The sequence below is a fragment of the Bos indicus x Bos taurus genome, chromosome 5 (assembly GCF_003369695.1).
Source record: "Bos indicus x Bos taurus breed Angus x Brahman F1 hybrid chromosome 5, Bos_hybrid_MaternalHap_v2.0, whole genome shotgun sequence".
Classification (NCBI taxonomy): Eukaryota; Metazoa; Chordata; class Mammalia; order Artiodactyla; family Bovidae; genus Bos; species Bos indicus x Bos taurus.
In genome coordinates this window covers 33,671,209-33,686,067 of record NC_040080.1, presented here as the reverse complement: position 1 = coordinate 33,686,067, position 14,859 = coordinate 33,671,209, and the positions used below count along the sequence as shown (strand labels likewise).

Below are 14,859 nucleotides of genomic sequence, written 5' to 3'. Positions count from 1 at the left end.
ACATCACTACTTATTTAACTTGGACAGTTAAGGAGCTTTCATTTCCCCGTTGAACATACAGAATTGTTGTGGTGATCTCTGAAATAGCATGAAGACTTCTAGCAGAGTGGATGGTACATCATAGTCACTGAGAAAATCATAGATCCTGCACTTCCTCTCCCAAATGTGCTAATAACTATTTGCATCCAGCAAGTATACATTCTGGAAGTGAGTCTGTTTAATATAAAAGATTTTATATATATATATATATATACACACACACATATATAGTCTAATTTGATATGAACTAGCACTCATTTTCTTTTTGTATTGAGTCAGAATACTCTTTTTAATGTTTTTTTTTTTTTTTTAGAATACTCTTTTTAATGTTTTGATTGCACCCCCCTCAATCTGTGGGGATAACGCAAACAGTAATTTCACAGTGATGAGCTTAGTCAAAGATAAGTGTCTGTTTTAAGAAAATCTTTTTGATAATACTCAGCTTTTCTGTATTTAATGGTGAATTCTTGGAAACAAAAGGTTTTTTTCCCCTGAGAAACATTTCTTATTGTTACTTTGAAAGGAATTTCAACAGTGTTTTTATTCCCATAAAGTAAACTAATTAAGCATATGAGTATAGTCACTGATATAGAAAAGATTTGAAGAGCTATCCAGCCAGTGTCGTCCTTACCTTGCCAAATGGAGATGTATTTACTGGTTGGTGACCTCAGGAAGAGATGCAGAGTGTTCATCTTCCCACAATAATGAATGGCAAGTCTGGAGCAGCATAAAAAGGGTCAAGCGAATAGGTTATACATCATATGGGGAGGCAGATGTTGGAACATATTGTAATGGATTACTGTGCAGTACATGAAGATGGCTTGTGGAGTAGGAAAAAAAAAACAAGAAAGGAGTGAGAGAGAAAGAGAAAAACTATCAGTTGGTGTTTTCTTGCCTGACTCTTGCGTATATATTTGGTTCTTTAAGGAACTTCTTCAATTATAAAAGTCAAAATGTTTTTCAAGCTATTCAAGACTTATTGGTGTGTAATAAAAGGAAAAAAGCCTTTTAAAATCTGTTTCATTTGAAGTGTTTCTTATTTATATGCTTCAGTATCTGCAGTGTGACAGAGACAGCATGAGAGCATCCTACCTGTGAAAAAGGTCTTAAGATTTAAGGAAGTTCAAATGTGTTCTTCAATTTTTAGCAGGATGCCATCTTCACACCCTCTCAACTCTGTATCCCTCTTTGATAGCTCCGTATTCTTTCCAGGTATCACACTGAGTGAAACCAAATTTGGGATAAAATAACAAAGCTCAATCTATGTATTATTAATATTTGGTGATAACAGCATTACATAGATAATATAGCTTTTGTACATGTATTCACTATAGATTTTTTTTAATAGAAAAATCACACTACAGCCAGACATAATATTTTACTTTTCTTTTCTAATTTTTCAAAGACATATCACCCAGGAGTAGTGTATTTCAGGAGATGTGGATCATGATAGCAGTAGTTTCTGTCTTGGAGCCCTTTCCAGCCAGCCCCATATTTCCTCAGGCATGTTTTCCTAGTGGCTCACCTGTTTTCTGTGAAGGCAAAACGTTCCTTTCCTGAGGTGGATAACAATTATTTTCCCCTGGTGGCTTGTCTTCTTCCTGTAATCCTGAACTCACCTTCGCATGTCACCTGACCACCCAGCCTTTTGAAGACTATATCCACTCAAGTTATTTCCTTGCTTAACATACTTATGAAACTCTGATATTTCAACAGCTTCAAATCATTTATTTTTTTAAAATTATGCACCATTGATATGCTATTACTTGAGGATGAGGGGGTTGGATGGCATCACCGACTCAATGGACATGAGTTTGAGTAAGCTCCGGCAGTTGGTGATGAACAGGGAAGCCTGGCTTACTGCAGTCCATGCGGTCACAAAGAGTCAGACACGACTGAGTGACGGAACTGAACTAAACTGATCCTTCATTTCTACAAATCTGTACAAAGTCTGAATTTACTTTCTCTTTCAGTTTGATACATTTCTTTCTTTTCTTCAAGTTTTGTGAGGAACTTTGTCCAAATCCTGGATCTTCCACATTCTGTAAATGTATTTAAACTTGCTTCTAGAAGTGACTGTGATGGACGCAGTCTGTCACTCCCATTGCCCTCTTGAGAATAACTCCTCACCTGGAACGCTAGACTGGAGGTGAAGTGAAAACTCCTCCCGAATTCCTCCAGGTGCCTTTCTTTCAGCCCCTTTCTCCCAGGGTCTGTGGTGGATCTGGTGAAGTGGCGGGAGTAATGCCTCACTCCCCAGCCCCCACCGCACTTACCTGGGTTAACCACCAAGAAAGTTGTGAGTAGGCAACTCTAGACATCTCCTCACTACCCCAAGCCTTTCACCCTCACAGACTTGACAAACTGTCTCAGTCTTTAGAGCTGGCTGTCAACCCTAAGTATATAGTCGTCATTTTCTTCCAGCAGTCACCTAGTGCATGCCACTTCAGTCGAGTCTGACTCTTTGCAACCCCACAGGCTGTAGCCGACCAGCCTCCTCTGTTCATGCGATTCTCCAGGCAAGAATACCGGAGTGGGTTGCCAGGAAGATCTCCAGGGGATCTTCCAGACCCAGGGATTGAACCCACGTCTCTTGCATTGCTGGCAGTTTCTTTACCACTAGCACCACCTGAGAAGTCTTAGTGGTTAATAAAAGTTATCAACTTTCAGAACTCACTTTGGCATGCTAGTATTCCTTGATGGGTACAAAGAGTGCATGGTCTTTTAAAATCTTTATTGCACTTCTCTACTACTACTTTTAATTCTTGAAAATTAAAAAATTATTATTGTGTAAGTATATAGATAGAAAAATCATATGAGAGGAAAATATGTTTAATTGTATTACTTTTTGTTGTCATTGTATTGTTTATCATTATGGACCTTTTGATAACAGCTATACACTGCTATTAAACTGGACATTCTCAGTCTGATAGGTTTTATTCTTTGAAGTTGAATTCAAATTTCAAGAAGCCTTATAACTGAATGATAAAAAAACCCAGCTTTTTAAAAGAGCAAATGATCTGAATAAAATTTTAGAAAGAAGCCATAGAAATGACTTAATGGGCCTTCCTTGGTGGTCCAGCAGCTAAGATTCTGTGCTTCCAATGCAGGGGATTCTGATTCAGTCCATGGTAGGGAACCTAAGATCCCTCACGCCATGAGGGGCTGCCAAAAAAAAACTAAAAGTAAATTTTAAAGAAAGAAGATTTTTTTTTAAATTGCTAATAAGTACATGAAAAAGATGTTCAGTATCACCAGTCACTAGGGAAATGCAAATTAAAACCACAATAAGGTGCCACTTCACTTCTATTAGAATACTTGTGATCAAAGATAGTACCAAAAAATTGATGATAGCGGCCAGTTAGAATACAGAAAGGTTCAGCCATTTTAGCAAGTTTGGCAGTTTCTTGACAAAGCAAACAGTAACTTACCATCTCTATATCCTTGTGCTCAGTTGTGTCTGATGCTTTGCAACCCCATGGACCGTAGCCTGCCAGGCTTCTCTGTCCATGGGATTTCCCAAGCAAGAATACTGGAGTGGATTGCCATTTCCTACTCAGAGGATCTTCCCAACCCAGGAATTGAACTCTCATCTCTTGCCTCTCCTGCAAAGATAGATTCTTTACCACTAGGGCTACTTGGGAAGCCTTTTAGATTCATAGAGGGACTATTCTTGATAACCTAAAGTTGTAAACAAACAAAATGTCCATCAACTGGATAAGCAGATAAACAAATATGATATATCAATGCAAATGAGTGCCATTCAGCAGTACGATGGAGCAGAATACTTATACAGCTACAACACAAAGGAATCTCAAAAACATCCTAAGTGGAAGAAGACAGATCTTTTTTTCTTCAGTCTCCTCCAGTTCTGCCCCACAATTTTACATGTTATGTTCACTTACCTGGAATATCTCTCCATTCTAACTTTCTGTTGCAACTTCCTTAAAGCCTCCTATTCAATAGGACTGTAGCTGGGTGCCACCTTATAGTGCTTTAAACAAGAATCACAGCCAAGAAATCTGTCCCGTCTAGAACAAAGCCATTTATCTTCTCTTGAGTGGAGCTGGGAGCTAGAACGGTGGGAGTGCAAGCTGTGGGCCCAGTCTTGAAACAGCAAGAATCTAAATTCACATCTGCCCTCCAGATCATATTAGTTCATGGAGGGGAAAATATGTATAACATAGAATTTGCCATTTAGCCATTTTTAAATGCATGTATCATTGGTATGAAGTACATTCACATTGTTGTGCAGCCAAAATGACCGTCCGTCTCCAGAATTTTCTCATCTTCCCAAATTCACATTCTGTTGCTATTAAGCAGTTACATCCCTTCCACTTCCCCACTCCACCCTCAGCGCCTGGGGACCACCGGTCTTTATGTCTCTATGAAATCGACTACACTAGGTTCCTCATATAAGAGGACTCATACAATATTTGACCTTTTATCATTGGCTTATTTCACTTTGCATAGTGTCTTCTAGGTTCATTCATGTTATAGCATTTGTCAGAATTTCCATACTTTTGAAGGCTGAATGACATTCCATTCTATGCACATTACACACTTGGCTTATCCAACCCTCCCTTGATGGGCACTTGGATCTCTTCCACCTGTTGGCTAATTATGACCAATGCTGCTGTAAGCATGGGTGTAAAAATGTCTGTTTCAGGCCCCACTTTCAGTTACCTTGAAATATATATCCAGAAGAGACTTGTTTTTGGATCATACAGTAATTGTTTCGTTCTGATGAATTACCATAGTGTTTTCCAAAAGCAGCTACACCATTTCACATTCCCAGCAGAAAGGCTCAAGGATTCCAGTTTCTCCACGTCCTCACCAATACTTGTTACTTCTTTTTTTTTTTTTTTTTAATGATAACTGTCCTAATGGGTTGTGAGTGATATCTCATTCTGGTATTCATTTGTACCCAGCTATTTTGAAGGTATGTTTGTTCAGGTGAGAGAATGAACCATATTTTATTAACACTTCACTAGCTTGATTTGTAAATTGTAAATTTTTATATATGTGGCATGGATTTTCTATTTGTACTTTTGCCCTGGAATCCAGCAGATTTTAGGTCTATCATGTTTTTTGTGCAATGTGCTTGAAAAACATAAAAAAAGAGCCTATGGTATTAAAGCAAGAAGTCCATGTTTAAACTCAAGTTGCTTTGATAATTTTCTGTGAAGAAACATTATGAAAAATAATGTACAAAGCAAATTTATTCCCATCGAAACATGCTGATATGTTTTGAAAGATTTTCTTCAGTACATTAGTTTCTCTTTAAACTCCACATTTAAGTTACATTAAGAAGCTGAAATTAAGCCATAAAGATAACACTTATGGAGCCTTGAAATTGCTTTCTGAATATTTTCCTCACAAATGTTAACTCTATGTCCCTTCCCTTAAAAAAACAAACATGACTGTCAGACATATCATATCTAAATGTGAATCTCTCAGGTTAGATTTAAGCTTTAGGAATATCAATTTTTAAAATCATAATAAACCACAACACACACATTTTAAAATTTCTAATCAAAATAGTTAATACATTATATACATATTAACTTTTATTGCCAGATTTAAGTCACTGCACTTAAAAAAAAATCATGTGCCATTTCTCTACATGTTTGAGCTTCAAAATTCACTTAATAAGGCAGTTTTTAGCTCTGTGATGTTCTTTTTGAAGATTTAGGGCTATATGTGTTTGTTTATATGCAAGTTTAGAAGTTACTACTTCTAATTTCTGAGTGAGAGCTTTCTCAGTCACCAAGTAAAGGACTTCAGCTTTCAGCCTTGTTTCTGTGTAAATTCTTGTGATAGATTAAAACAACTTCATTGGTCTCATTTAATTAAATATTGAAAATATATAAAAATCATTTATAGATATAGTATGCCACTTTCTATGTATCATTGTTTGATATGAAATTTCAGTTGGAGATTAAGATTCTACTTCTAACATAAGATTAAACAATTAATTTAGCAAAAACAATACTAAGTGGTTGTCCAGTGTATTAGCACTCTTCACTCAAATCATGGAATCAGTTTTTTTTTCCCCTTTTCATTTTCACAGCTGTTACTTAAACTGTCATTCAAATTACCACTACTAAGTTTTGACAACCTCTCTAACTCTTGTCTTCTCTTTATTCTATTTTAAACCATCAAATTGATTGCTCTCAAGCTTTCAGTGGCTTTCTCTTGCCTACATATTAAGTTTAAACTATTTTGCTTATATTTCAGGATTTTCTGTAAGTTGAATTTAGCCTAAACCCAGAACTTTTCGTTCTTCCCAAGGTTTGCTCTCAGTCAGGTCATTGTCCTGTCTACCACCCCTGTGCTCCTATTTGCCATCCCATCATGCTGTCTGTTGCCTTTGTGACAGTCTACTCATTCCTGCTCCTGGACCTGGCTTTAAGTGGTGCACAGTCCCACCTCTCTTTTTATGCTCAGCTTAGCTACACCTCTATAATGAAAACATATCAGAATGCACTGAGTCATTTCCTTTTTTTTGGCATGCCTTTAACAGTGGCACACAGTTGCAGTATACTTATAGTCTCAATATTTTCTGTTTACCAGTGTTGACCTAGGGAAGAAACTATGTTTATATGTTTTCTGTATCCTCCACTGTACCTAACACAGTCCAGAGTATGTAGTAGGAGGTTGGCATGTAAATGTTGCCTAGTTTCTTGCTTGGTATAATTGTGTGCATGCTTAGTTGCTCAGTTGTGTCTAATTCTTTGCAACCCCAGGAACTGCACCCTGCCAAACTCCTCTGTCCATGGAATTTTCCAGGCAAGAATACTGGAGCAGAGTTGCCATTTCCTTGTCCAGGGGATCTTACTGATCCAGAGATCAAACCTGCATCTCCTGCATTGGCAGGTGGATTCCATACCACTGAGCCACTGGGAATCCCACTTGGTATAATTAATCCATGAATAATTATGACTTGTTACTTATTGATCAAGCATTTTTTGCCATGTGTTTTTCTGAGTGTTCTGTACACATTTTGTGATGTATTTCTCACAGTAACCATGTCAGGTTAGTTTTATTTATCCCTGAATTTGCAGATTAAGAAATTATGGTTCAGAGTGATCACTCAAGATCACTAGTTTAGAGCTGGGATTAGAATTGTGTTTTGCTCTGGTGGCTCAGACACTAAAGAACCTGCCTGCAATGAAGGAGACCTGGATTCCATCCCTGAATCCGGAAGATCCCTTGGAGAAGGAAATGGCAACCCACTCCAGTATTCTTGACTGGAGAGTCCCATGGACAGAGGAGCTTGGCGGGCTACAGTCTATGAGGTTGCAGAGTCAGACACAACTAAGCGACTAACACTTGCCTTCCTTTTAACTCTCCCTCCAAAAGTAGAAATGGCCCTTGAAGCAGCTTAAAATGCTCAAGATACAAAGATGTAATTTTAAGGAACAATTTGAGGCAAAAGTGAGAGTTCCTTTTATGTATTGGTAGACATAGATAAACATACTTATGAGCACATGAACACCAAGACTCTAAGTAACCAGTGAATAGATTCCAACCTAATTGTACATCATTGTCTCCATTAAAAAAGAAAATCATTGTCTGGAGTAGGTGTAGGGATAGGGGAAAGGAAAGGGAATAAGAATGCAATATTTTAAGTCATATAAAAGACAGAAAATCTAATGCTCTGTGGGATCAGGGAGTTTTAGAGATCAAACCAAATCCTTAACATATTTGTTTCCAGATAAGGGTCAAGTTATTCTTCAAGGTAAAAAAGTGTTTTTCTGTCAGTCTGGTTAACTTCATGACCTGAGTATTCTCTTTAAGCTTCAGCTTTTTATGCTTAGAACCTCTCAATTTCCTTCTGATGTTAAGAACAACTTAACTGTTTTTCATAAAAGTACACTTATTATAATACTCCTTATATTTAATTCCAGGTTTTGTCTGCTATCCTTTAAAGAGAAACATGAGCCAGTTTTGTTGTTAAACATTTTTATTTATATATAATTATGTGCATGCATGCTCAGTCGCTTCAGTTCAGTTCAGTTCAGTTGCTCAGTTGTGTCTGACTCTTTGCGATCCCATGAATCGAAGCACACCAGGCCTCCATGTCCATCACCAACTCCCAGAGTTCACTCAGACTCACGTCCATTGAGTCGCTTCAGTCTTGTCCAATTCTTCGGCGACTCCATGGACTGTATAGCCTGCCAGGCTCCTCTGTTCATGGAATTCTCCAGGCAAGAATACTGGAGTGAGTTGCCATTTCCTTCTCCAGGAAATATTCCCCACCCAGGGATTGAACCCTCGTCTCTTGCGACTCCTTCACTGACAGGTGGAATCCTTACCACTGAACCACCAGGGAAGCCCATATATATATAATTTTATATGTATATATTATTAGTATGTAAATGAGATCTGTGGTTAAGGGCATGCTTGTTACTTCAGGTGGCTTTCAAGTCCCTGTAGATTCCATGCGCCTCCCCTCTCAACAAGATCAGCCAATGATTCTGAGATTATATACCTCCTTCACCTCAGGTGGTGCTAGTGGTAAAGAATCTGCCTGCCAGTGTAGGAAATGCTAGAGACATGAGTTCAGTCCCTAGGTTGGGACGATCTCCTAGAGTAGAAAATAACAACCCACTACCATATTCTTTCCTAAAACATCCCATGGACACAGAAGCCTGGCAGTCCATGGGGACACAGTCCATGGGGTCACAAAGAGTCAGACACAACTGAGCACACACACACAACACAGTGGTACAGATACCTGTCATTATGCTCAAGTCTGCTTGAATAAATGCTATAAAATACTAATCATCTCTTGACTTTCTTGTTTTATTATCAGTCAACACACCCATCTTAATGGATAAACAAATGGATATAAGTTTTTGAAAAGTTGAATTAGAATTAGTCTCAGCAGCATTTATTTTTTAAGTTGCCTACCCTTGATATATGCTGCTGCTGCTGCTAAGTCGCTTCAGTCGTGTCCGACTCTGTGCGACCACATAGACAGCAGCCCACCAGGCTCCCCCATCCCTAGGATTCTCCAGGCAGGAACACTGAAGTGGGTTGCCATTTCCTTCTCCAATGCATGAAAGTGAAAAGTGGAAGTGAAGTCGCTCAGTCGTGTTAGCAACCCCGTGGACTGCAGCCTACCAGGCTCCTCCATCCATGGGATTTTCCAGGCAAGAGTACTGGAGTGGGGTGCCATTGCCTTCTCCCACCCTTGATATATAACCAGGTATGAACCACTGTCAGTCTCTTTAAATCTACTGAAAAGTTATTTTAACTTGTGAATGGCCAAATTAGGTCCCAGCAGTATTAAAAGTTCTGGTTTATTTATTTGTGCAAGCCCAATGTATATCAGATCCTGTAAGACTTGAGGCCTCTTTATATTTCTGTAATATATCATAAATTCAAGGAGCACATATATTTGACACAAATTAAAATATGTTGGAAATGGATATTTCCTATTTCCAAAGCTTGTCAAACTAAGAAAATTAGATGTTTGGGGTGGGAAGTGTAATGATCTGGGAAAAGTGGAAAGTTAATCACAATTGAGGAAACATAGTTCTGTATATCTGCCCCTTGCATAGCGAAAACCAACTATTATAGAAAGGAGAGAATTAAGCATTGTTCCTTAATGTTAACCATACTGAATGTTAACCATAAATTAATATTAACCTTACTGAGGAGTGAGCTTATGATTTTTTCATCATCAATTATTTTATCTCTATATTTTTTAAAACGGCCAGTTTCCAGTAGCCTATTCTGATAAAAATATGTGTTTAATTGGGCTCGAGTATTTTAAAAATTTATCTTTTTTTCTACTCAGGAATTTTAAAGACAGTTTAACTCAGATAAACCTTAATTAATAAATAAAACCAAATGTTTCATTTATTTGAATGAGGGAAGAACATATAAGGTTTTTTTTTAATCCCAAGCATATACCATCTCCAAACTCCACTCATTCAAGTGTTTCAGTCACACTTATATTGTATTTTTAGTAATAGTTCTAATACTTCCTGGAAGTTTTGAATCTTTCTATAGTGATTGATGTTTAAACATTTAATCACCATTTATAAGTGATTAATCATCTATCTAATTAAATAATACAGATAGTCATTATTCTTTAAATACTCTGCAATAATTTTATAATGATCAAATTTAAATTTTGAGTAACTAATTTGTTCACAATTTTCTTTTTAGCTACAGAGGTTAAAATATCCCATGTCATTTTTGTAATTACTAAACAATCTTATGTTTTTGTGTATACTAAACCAGTAATATGTGTTGTTAGCTTCTAGAAGTAATTGCCACTGTAATTTTAAAGATAAGGATACCATTTACAGTACAGTGTGAAATTTGCAATATGTATTATAGTTAGCCAGCCAGTATTTTAAAATACAGATATTTTAAATTTCAGTACACTGGGAAAATTTTAATTTGCAAAATGATATCCTGGGATATTGGTTATTTTCTTAATAGCTTAAAAACCAGTACAGGATGATAACAGAAGAAATTACTTTCTGAATTGCAGAACTTAATACATAGATTTTTAACTTAAGTGTGGGAAATGAGTCTTTTCTGATACTTTGAAAATGGTAAACTCCCAGTCATCATCAGTTCAGTTCAGTCGCTCAGTCGTGTCCGACTCTTTGCGACCCCATGGACTGCAGCACACCAGGCCTCCCTGTCCATCACCAACTCCCAGAGTTTACTCAAACTCCTGTCCATTGAGTCGGTGATGCCATCCAGCCATCTCATCCTCTGTCGTCCCCTTCTCCTCCTGCCCTCAATCTTTCCCATCATCAGGGTCTTTTCAAATGAGTCAGTCATCATATTTGACATCATATCCTTTTACTTCTGAGGTAGTCTATTAAAAAGTGAAAGTTGCTCAGTCATGTCTGACTCTTTGTTGCCCCATGCTTATATAGAGTCCATGAAATTCTCTAGGCCAGAATACTGGAGTGGGTAGCCTTTCCCTTCTCCAGGGGATCTTCCCAACCCAGGGATCAAACCCAGGTCTCCCACATTGCAGGAAGATTCTTTACCAGCTGAGCCACAAGGGAAGCCCAAGAATATTGGAGTGGATAGCCTATCCCTTCTCCAGCGGATCTTCCTGACACAGGAATTGAAGCAGGGCCTCCTTCACTGAAGGCGGATTCTTTACCAACTGAGCTATCAGGGAAGTCCAATCTATTAAAGCCTTATAAATTAAATCTTATTCTTTTTTCTGATTGGGATAAGAAATAACATAATTCCAATTCATGCAAAATAAAGTGGGGGAGTAACAGTCATTTTTAATAGTATTAATATACTTCTTTGTAATTTCTCTTGTTGGGAAAGTATTTTGCATTAGTTTGCATAAAAAATAAGTCATGATGTTTAAAATAATTTTAATGTCCTGTTTTTGTTTAGACCAAAGTCACTGGAAACTGTGAAAAAAATATAAATATGTTTTCATGTAAATAAATGCCAGTTTTCAGTTTTCATTATTTCATTTATAGAGAGATCCCACTTATCAGAGTCTCTGGTTTATCCTGAACAGTTTCAGTCTTTCATATTTCTCTCAGAGAAAAACCAAGATAATCCAGAGAACTATTTGACAGTACTCTTCCTTGAAAACTTTATCTTTAGCAGCAACCTTTTTATTACAGAAGTTCTAGCTTGCATAGTAAAAGCTATCCAAGAACTCTTAAGACAAATGAGAAATGAGAAATTGTGCTGTATTTTATACATATATATATACATACATACATACATATGTGTGTGTGTGTGTGTGTGTGTGTGTGCGTGTGTATACTTATTTATTGGAAGCTTCCCTGGTGGCTCAGACAGTAAACAATCTGCCTGAAGTGCAGGAGATCTGGGTCAAGAGGATCCACTGGAGGAAGAAATAGCAACCCACTGCAGTATTCTTGCCTGGAGAATTCTATGGACAGAGGATCCTGCTGGGCTACAGTCCATAGGGTCACAAAGAGTCAGACACGACTGAGTGACTAACACACACATACTTATTTATTAATACTTATATGTGTATATATAGATACTTGCTTCTTCAATCATATTTTTTTAACTTTCACAAACTGCTACTTGGAGATGAAAAGAGTGTTAATCTAAACATTTGAGGTGACTCCTGAATTGAAAGCAACCTACTTGTTTTAAGATACTACATGGTATGGCTATAGTTCACAAGTAAAATTTTCCCTTATTATTAAATGGATTTGTTCAAAGAATTTTTGCTGGTTATTTAATAAGAAATATTTAGTGATGGCTTAGTCAAAGAGTATGCATTTTAGATAGTATTCCTTAAAACCCTAATCCTCAAGATTATCTCAAGTCTGTCTGTGTTTATATAGCAGGAAGTAAAGTGGCATTGTGGCAAACATCCAGTTAATTTTAATCAGTGGAGGTAGACTGACCAAATAATGTTCTTCAGATAGTCTCCTTCCATTCCCTTCCAGTGGCTTTTTTGTATTTCTGCACAACTAATAATCAGAAAAAAGTTGTGACAGTTGTCCATTTCAGCAAGTCAAAGAAGGGAAGCATACAGGGTTTGAACCAATATGGATAGTAAGAACATTACTTAGTGTATGAAGCTACATTCTTTTGTAACACACCATGTAAAATTTAAAGAGAGGGGGGAAAAGTTATTAACCAAATAACATGATATACAGTACCACCACTGATGTTGGTAAAGAGTAAATATGGATAACTGTTATTTGCTTTGAGTCCCTGGTTATACTAAAACTAAAATTCCTTGTGTGTGGTGTATGTCATTTCCCCCCTGAGAAGTAAGTCCTGAAAGTTGAAGTGACAGTGTCTATCTTTAAATATTCCAAGGCACTAAAGAAAAATACCCATAGGAAAAATATCGCATCTTATAGGATTATAGGTACTTTCTGAGAGGTGCATTTATTTCATTGCTGATAGTCCTTTTATTTTTTTTTTTTCTCTCTCTCTCCTGTAGCAGTTATATGCTGCCCAGCTAGCTGCAATGCAGGTATCTCCAGGAGGAAAGCTCCCAGGCGTATCCCAAGGCAACCTTGGTGCTGCTGTATCTCCTACCAGCATTCACACAGACAAGAGCACAAACAGCCCACCACCCAAAAGCAAGGTACCCCTTTGAAGAAGCTACGTGTTTTGGCATTTAGAGTTTGCTTTTTGTTCGATGATATGTATTGAATACCTATTACGTACCAGTAACTGGGCTAAATGCTAGATCTTCAAGGAAACAATGGTTAGTAGAATCAGTAAGGATCGTGTCCCTATAAATCACTCACACAACATTTAGTCACTCATTTATTCAATGAACATGCATTGATAGCTGTAGTAGAAAATTGATAGCTGTAGTGATAGAAATATTTGAAAGGTAGTTGTGCTGTCACCAAGAATGTTATAGTCTTATAAAATAGATACCCATACTCTATTATATAAGGTCTTAGAAGGAGTTACAGGGAAAGAATGTTAAGTTATTAGGACAAAAATATTATTTATACCTTCAGTGAGGGACCTGAAAAAATTGTTCCAGCTCCCTCCCCGTGCTGAGCCTTCTGCTGGGCGCAGTGGGTAGGGCGAAGAGCGCGAGAAGATGGAGAGGGCGGGGCGGCGAGTCCGGAGCCAGAGATTGAAGCGATTTGGGATGGGCCAAGCATTTGCGCATCGCCCTTCGGCCTGAGTAGACCAAGACAATGCTACCAGCGTCATCCTTTATACCAGAAAGCTGGCGGGCACTATGGGGAAAAAACAAAACAAGAAGAAAGTGGAGGAGGTGCTAGAAGAAGAGGAAGAAGAATATGTGGTGGAAAAAGTTCTAGACCGTCGAGTGGTAAAGGGCAAAGTGGAGTATCTCCTAAAGTGGAAGGGGTTCTCAGATGAGGATAACACATGGGAACCAGAAGAGAACCTGGATTGCCCTGACCTCATTGCTGAGTTTCTGCAGTCACAGAAAACAGCACACGGGACAGATAAATCAGAGGGAGGCAAACGCAAAGCTGATTCTGATTCGGAAGATAAGGGGGAGGAGAGCAAACCAAAGAAGAAGAAAGAAGAGTCAGAAAAGCCACGAGGCTTTGCCCGGGGTTTGGAACCAGAGAGGATTATTGGAGCTACGGACTCCAGTGGAGAACTCATGTTCCTAATGAAATGGAAGAACTCTGATGAGGCTGATCTGGTCCCTGCCAAGGAAGCCAATGTCAAGTGCCCGCAGGTTGTCATATCCTTCTATGAGGAAAGGCTGACGTGTCATTCTTACCCCTCAGAGGATGATGACAAAAACGATGATTAGAATTAACTTTCTTGAATACCAGCCCCTGTCACATCTGACTGTGGGTTTCAAGTGGGGAAAGAAGGAGTTCTCCTTGTCTTGACACCATAAAGGTGGCTTGAGAAGATGTCCTTTGAAGAGCCAGTATAGTTTCTGTGCCCTACAGCAGCCCAAGGGCTTCAAAGCCATTCCATGCTGTACAGTTTGCACACCCATCCCGGTGGAGGGGAAGGAGGGTCAGTGTTGCAAGGCAACCCGTTCTGAACTTTGCTTTAAAAAAAAGCAAAGGACCGTCTATGAAGGACAAAACGCAGAATGGGATGTGGGAGAGCAAGAGGTACTGTAGATCTTCAAAGAGCATCTCCACAACCCACACAGCCTTCTTCCCGATAGTGTTAACTCTGCATTTTTACAGCATAGCATGTGTGTAGTTTTTGGCTATTACTGGTTTTTTATTTGGGGTGGGTGGGGTGGGGTGGGAAAGAAGGGAGATGGGTTAGGATCATTTTTGTTAAAATTTGGGGAAACGGTGAAACAAAGGAAAGAACAACTAATGATGATTGGGTTCTGTGTCC

At 38.2% G+C, this 14,859-nt stretch overlaps 1 protein-coding gene and 1 pseudogene across 15 annotated transcripts in view; both read left to right on the top strand.

Annotated features, from left to right (window-relative positions):
• Positions 1–14,859, top strand: part of SOX5 (SRY-box 5) — a 1,171,960-nt gene that overhangs the window by 1,065,166 nt on the left and 91,935 nt on the right. For all 15 annotated transcript variants that reach the window (XM_027541542.1, XM_027541545.1, XM_027541540.1 and 12 more), the window contains one exon: positions 12,989–13,135. In XM_027541542.1, coding sequence (XP_027397343.1) covers positions 12,989–13,135 — 147 coding nt within the window. The remainder of the gene's footprint in view (positions 1–12,988; positions 13,136–14,859) is intronic.
• On the top strand, positions 13,358–14,669 carry LOC113892568 (annotated as a pseudogene).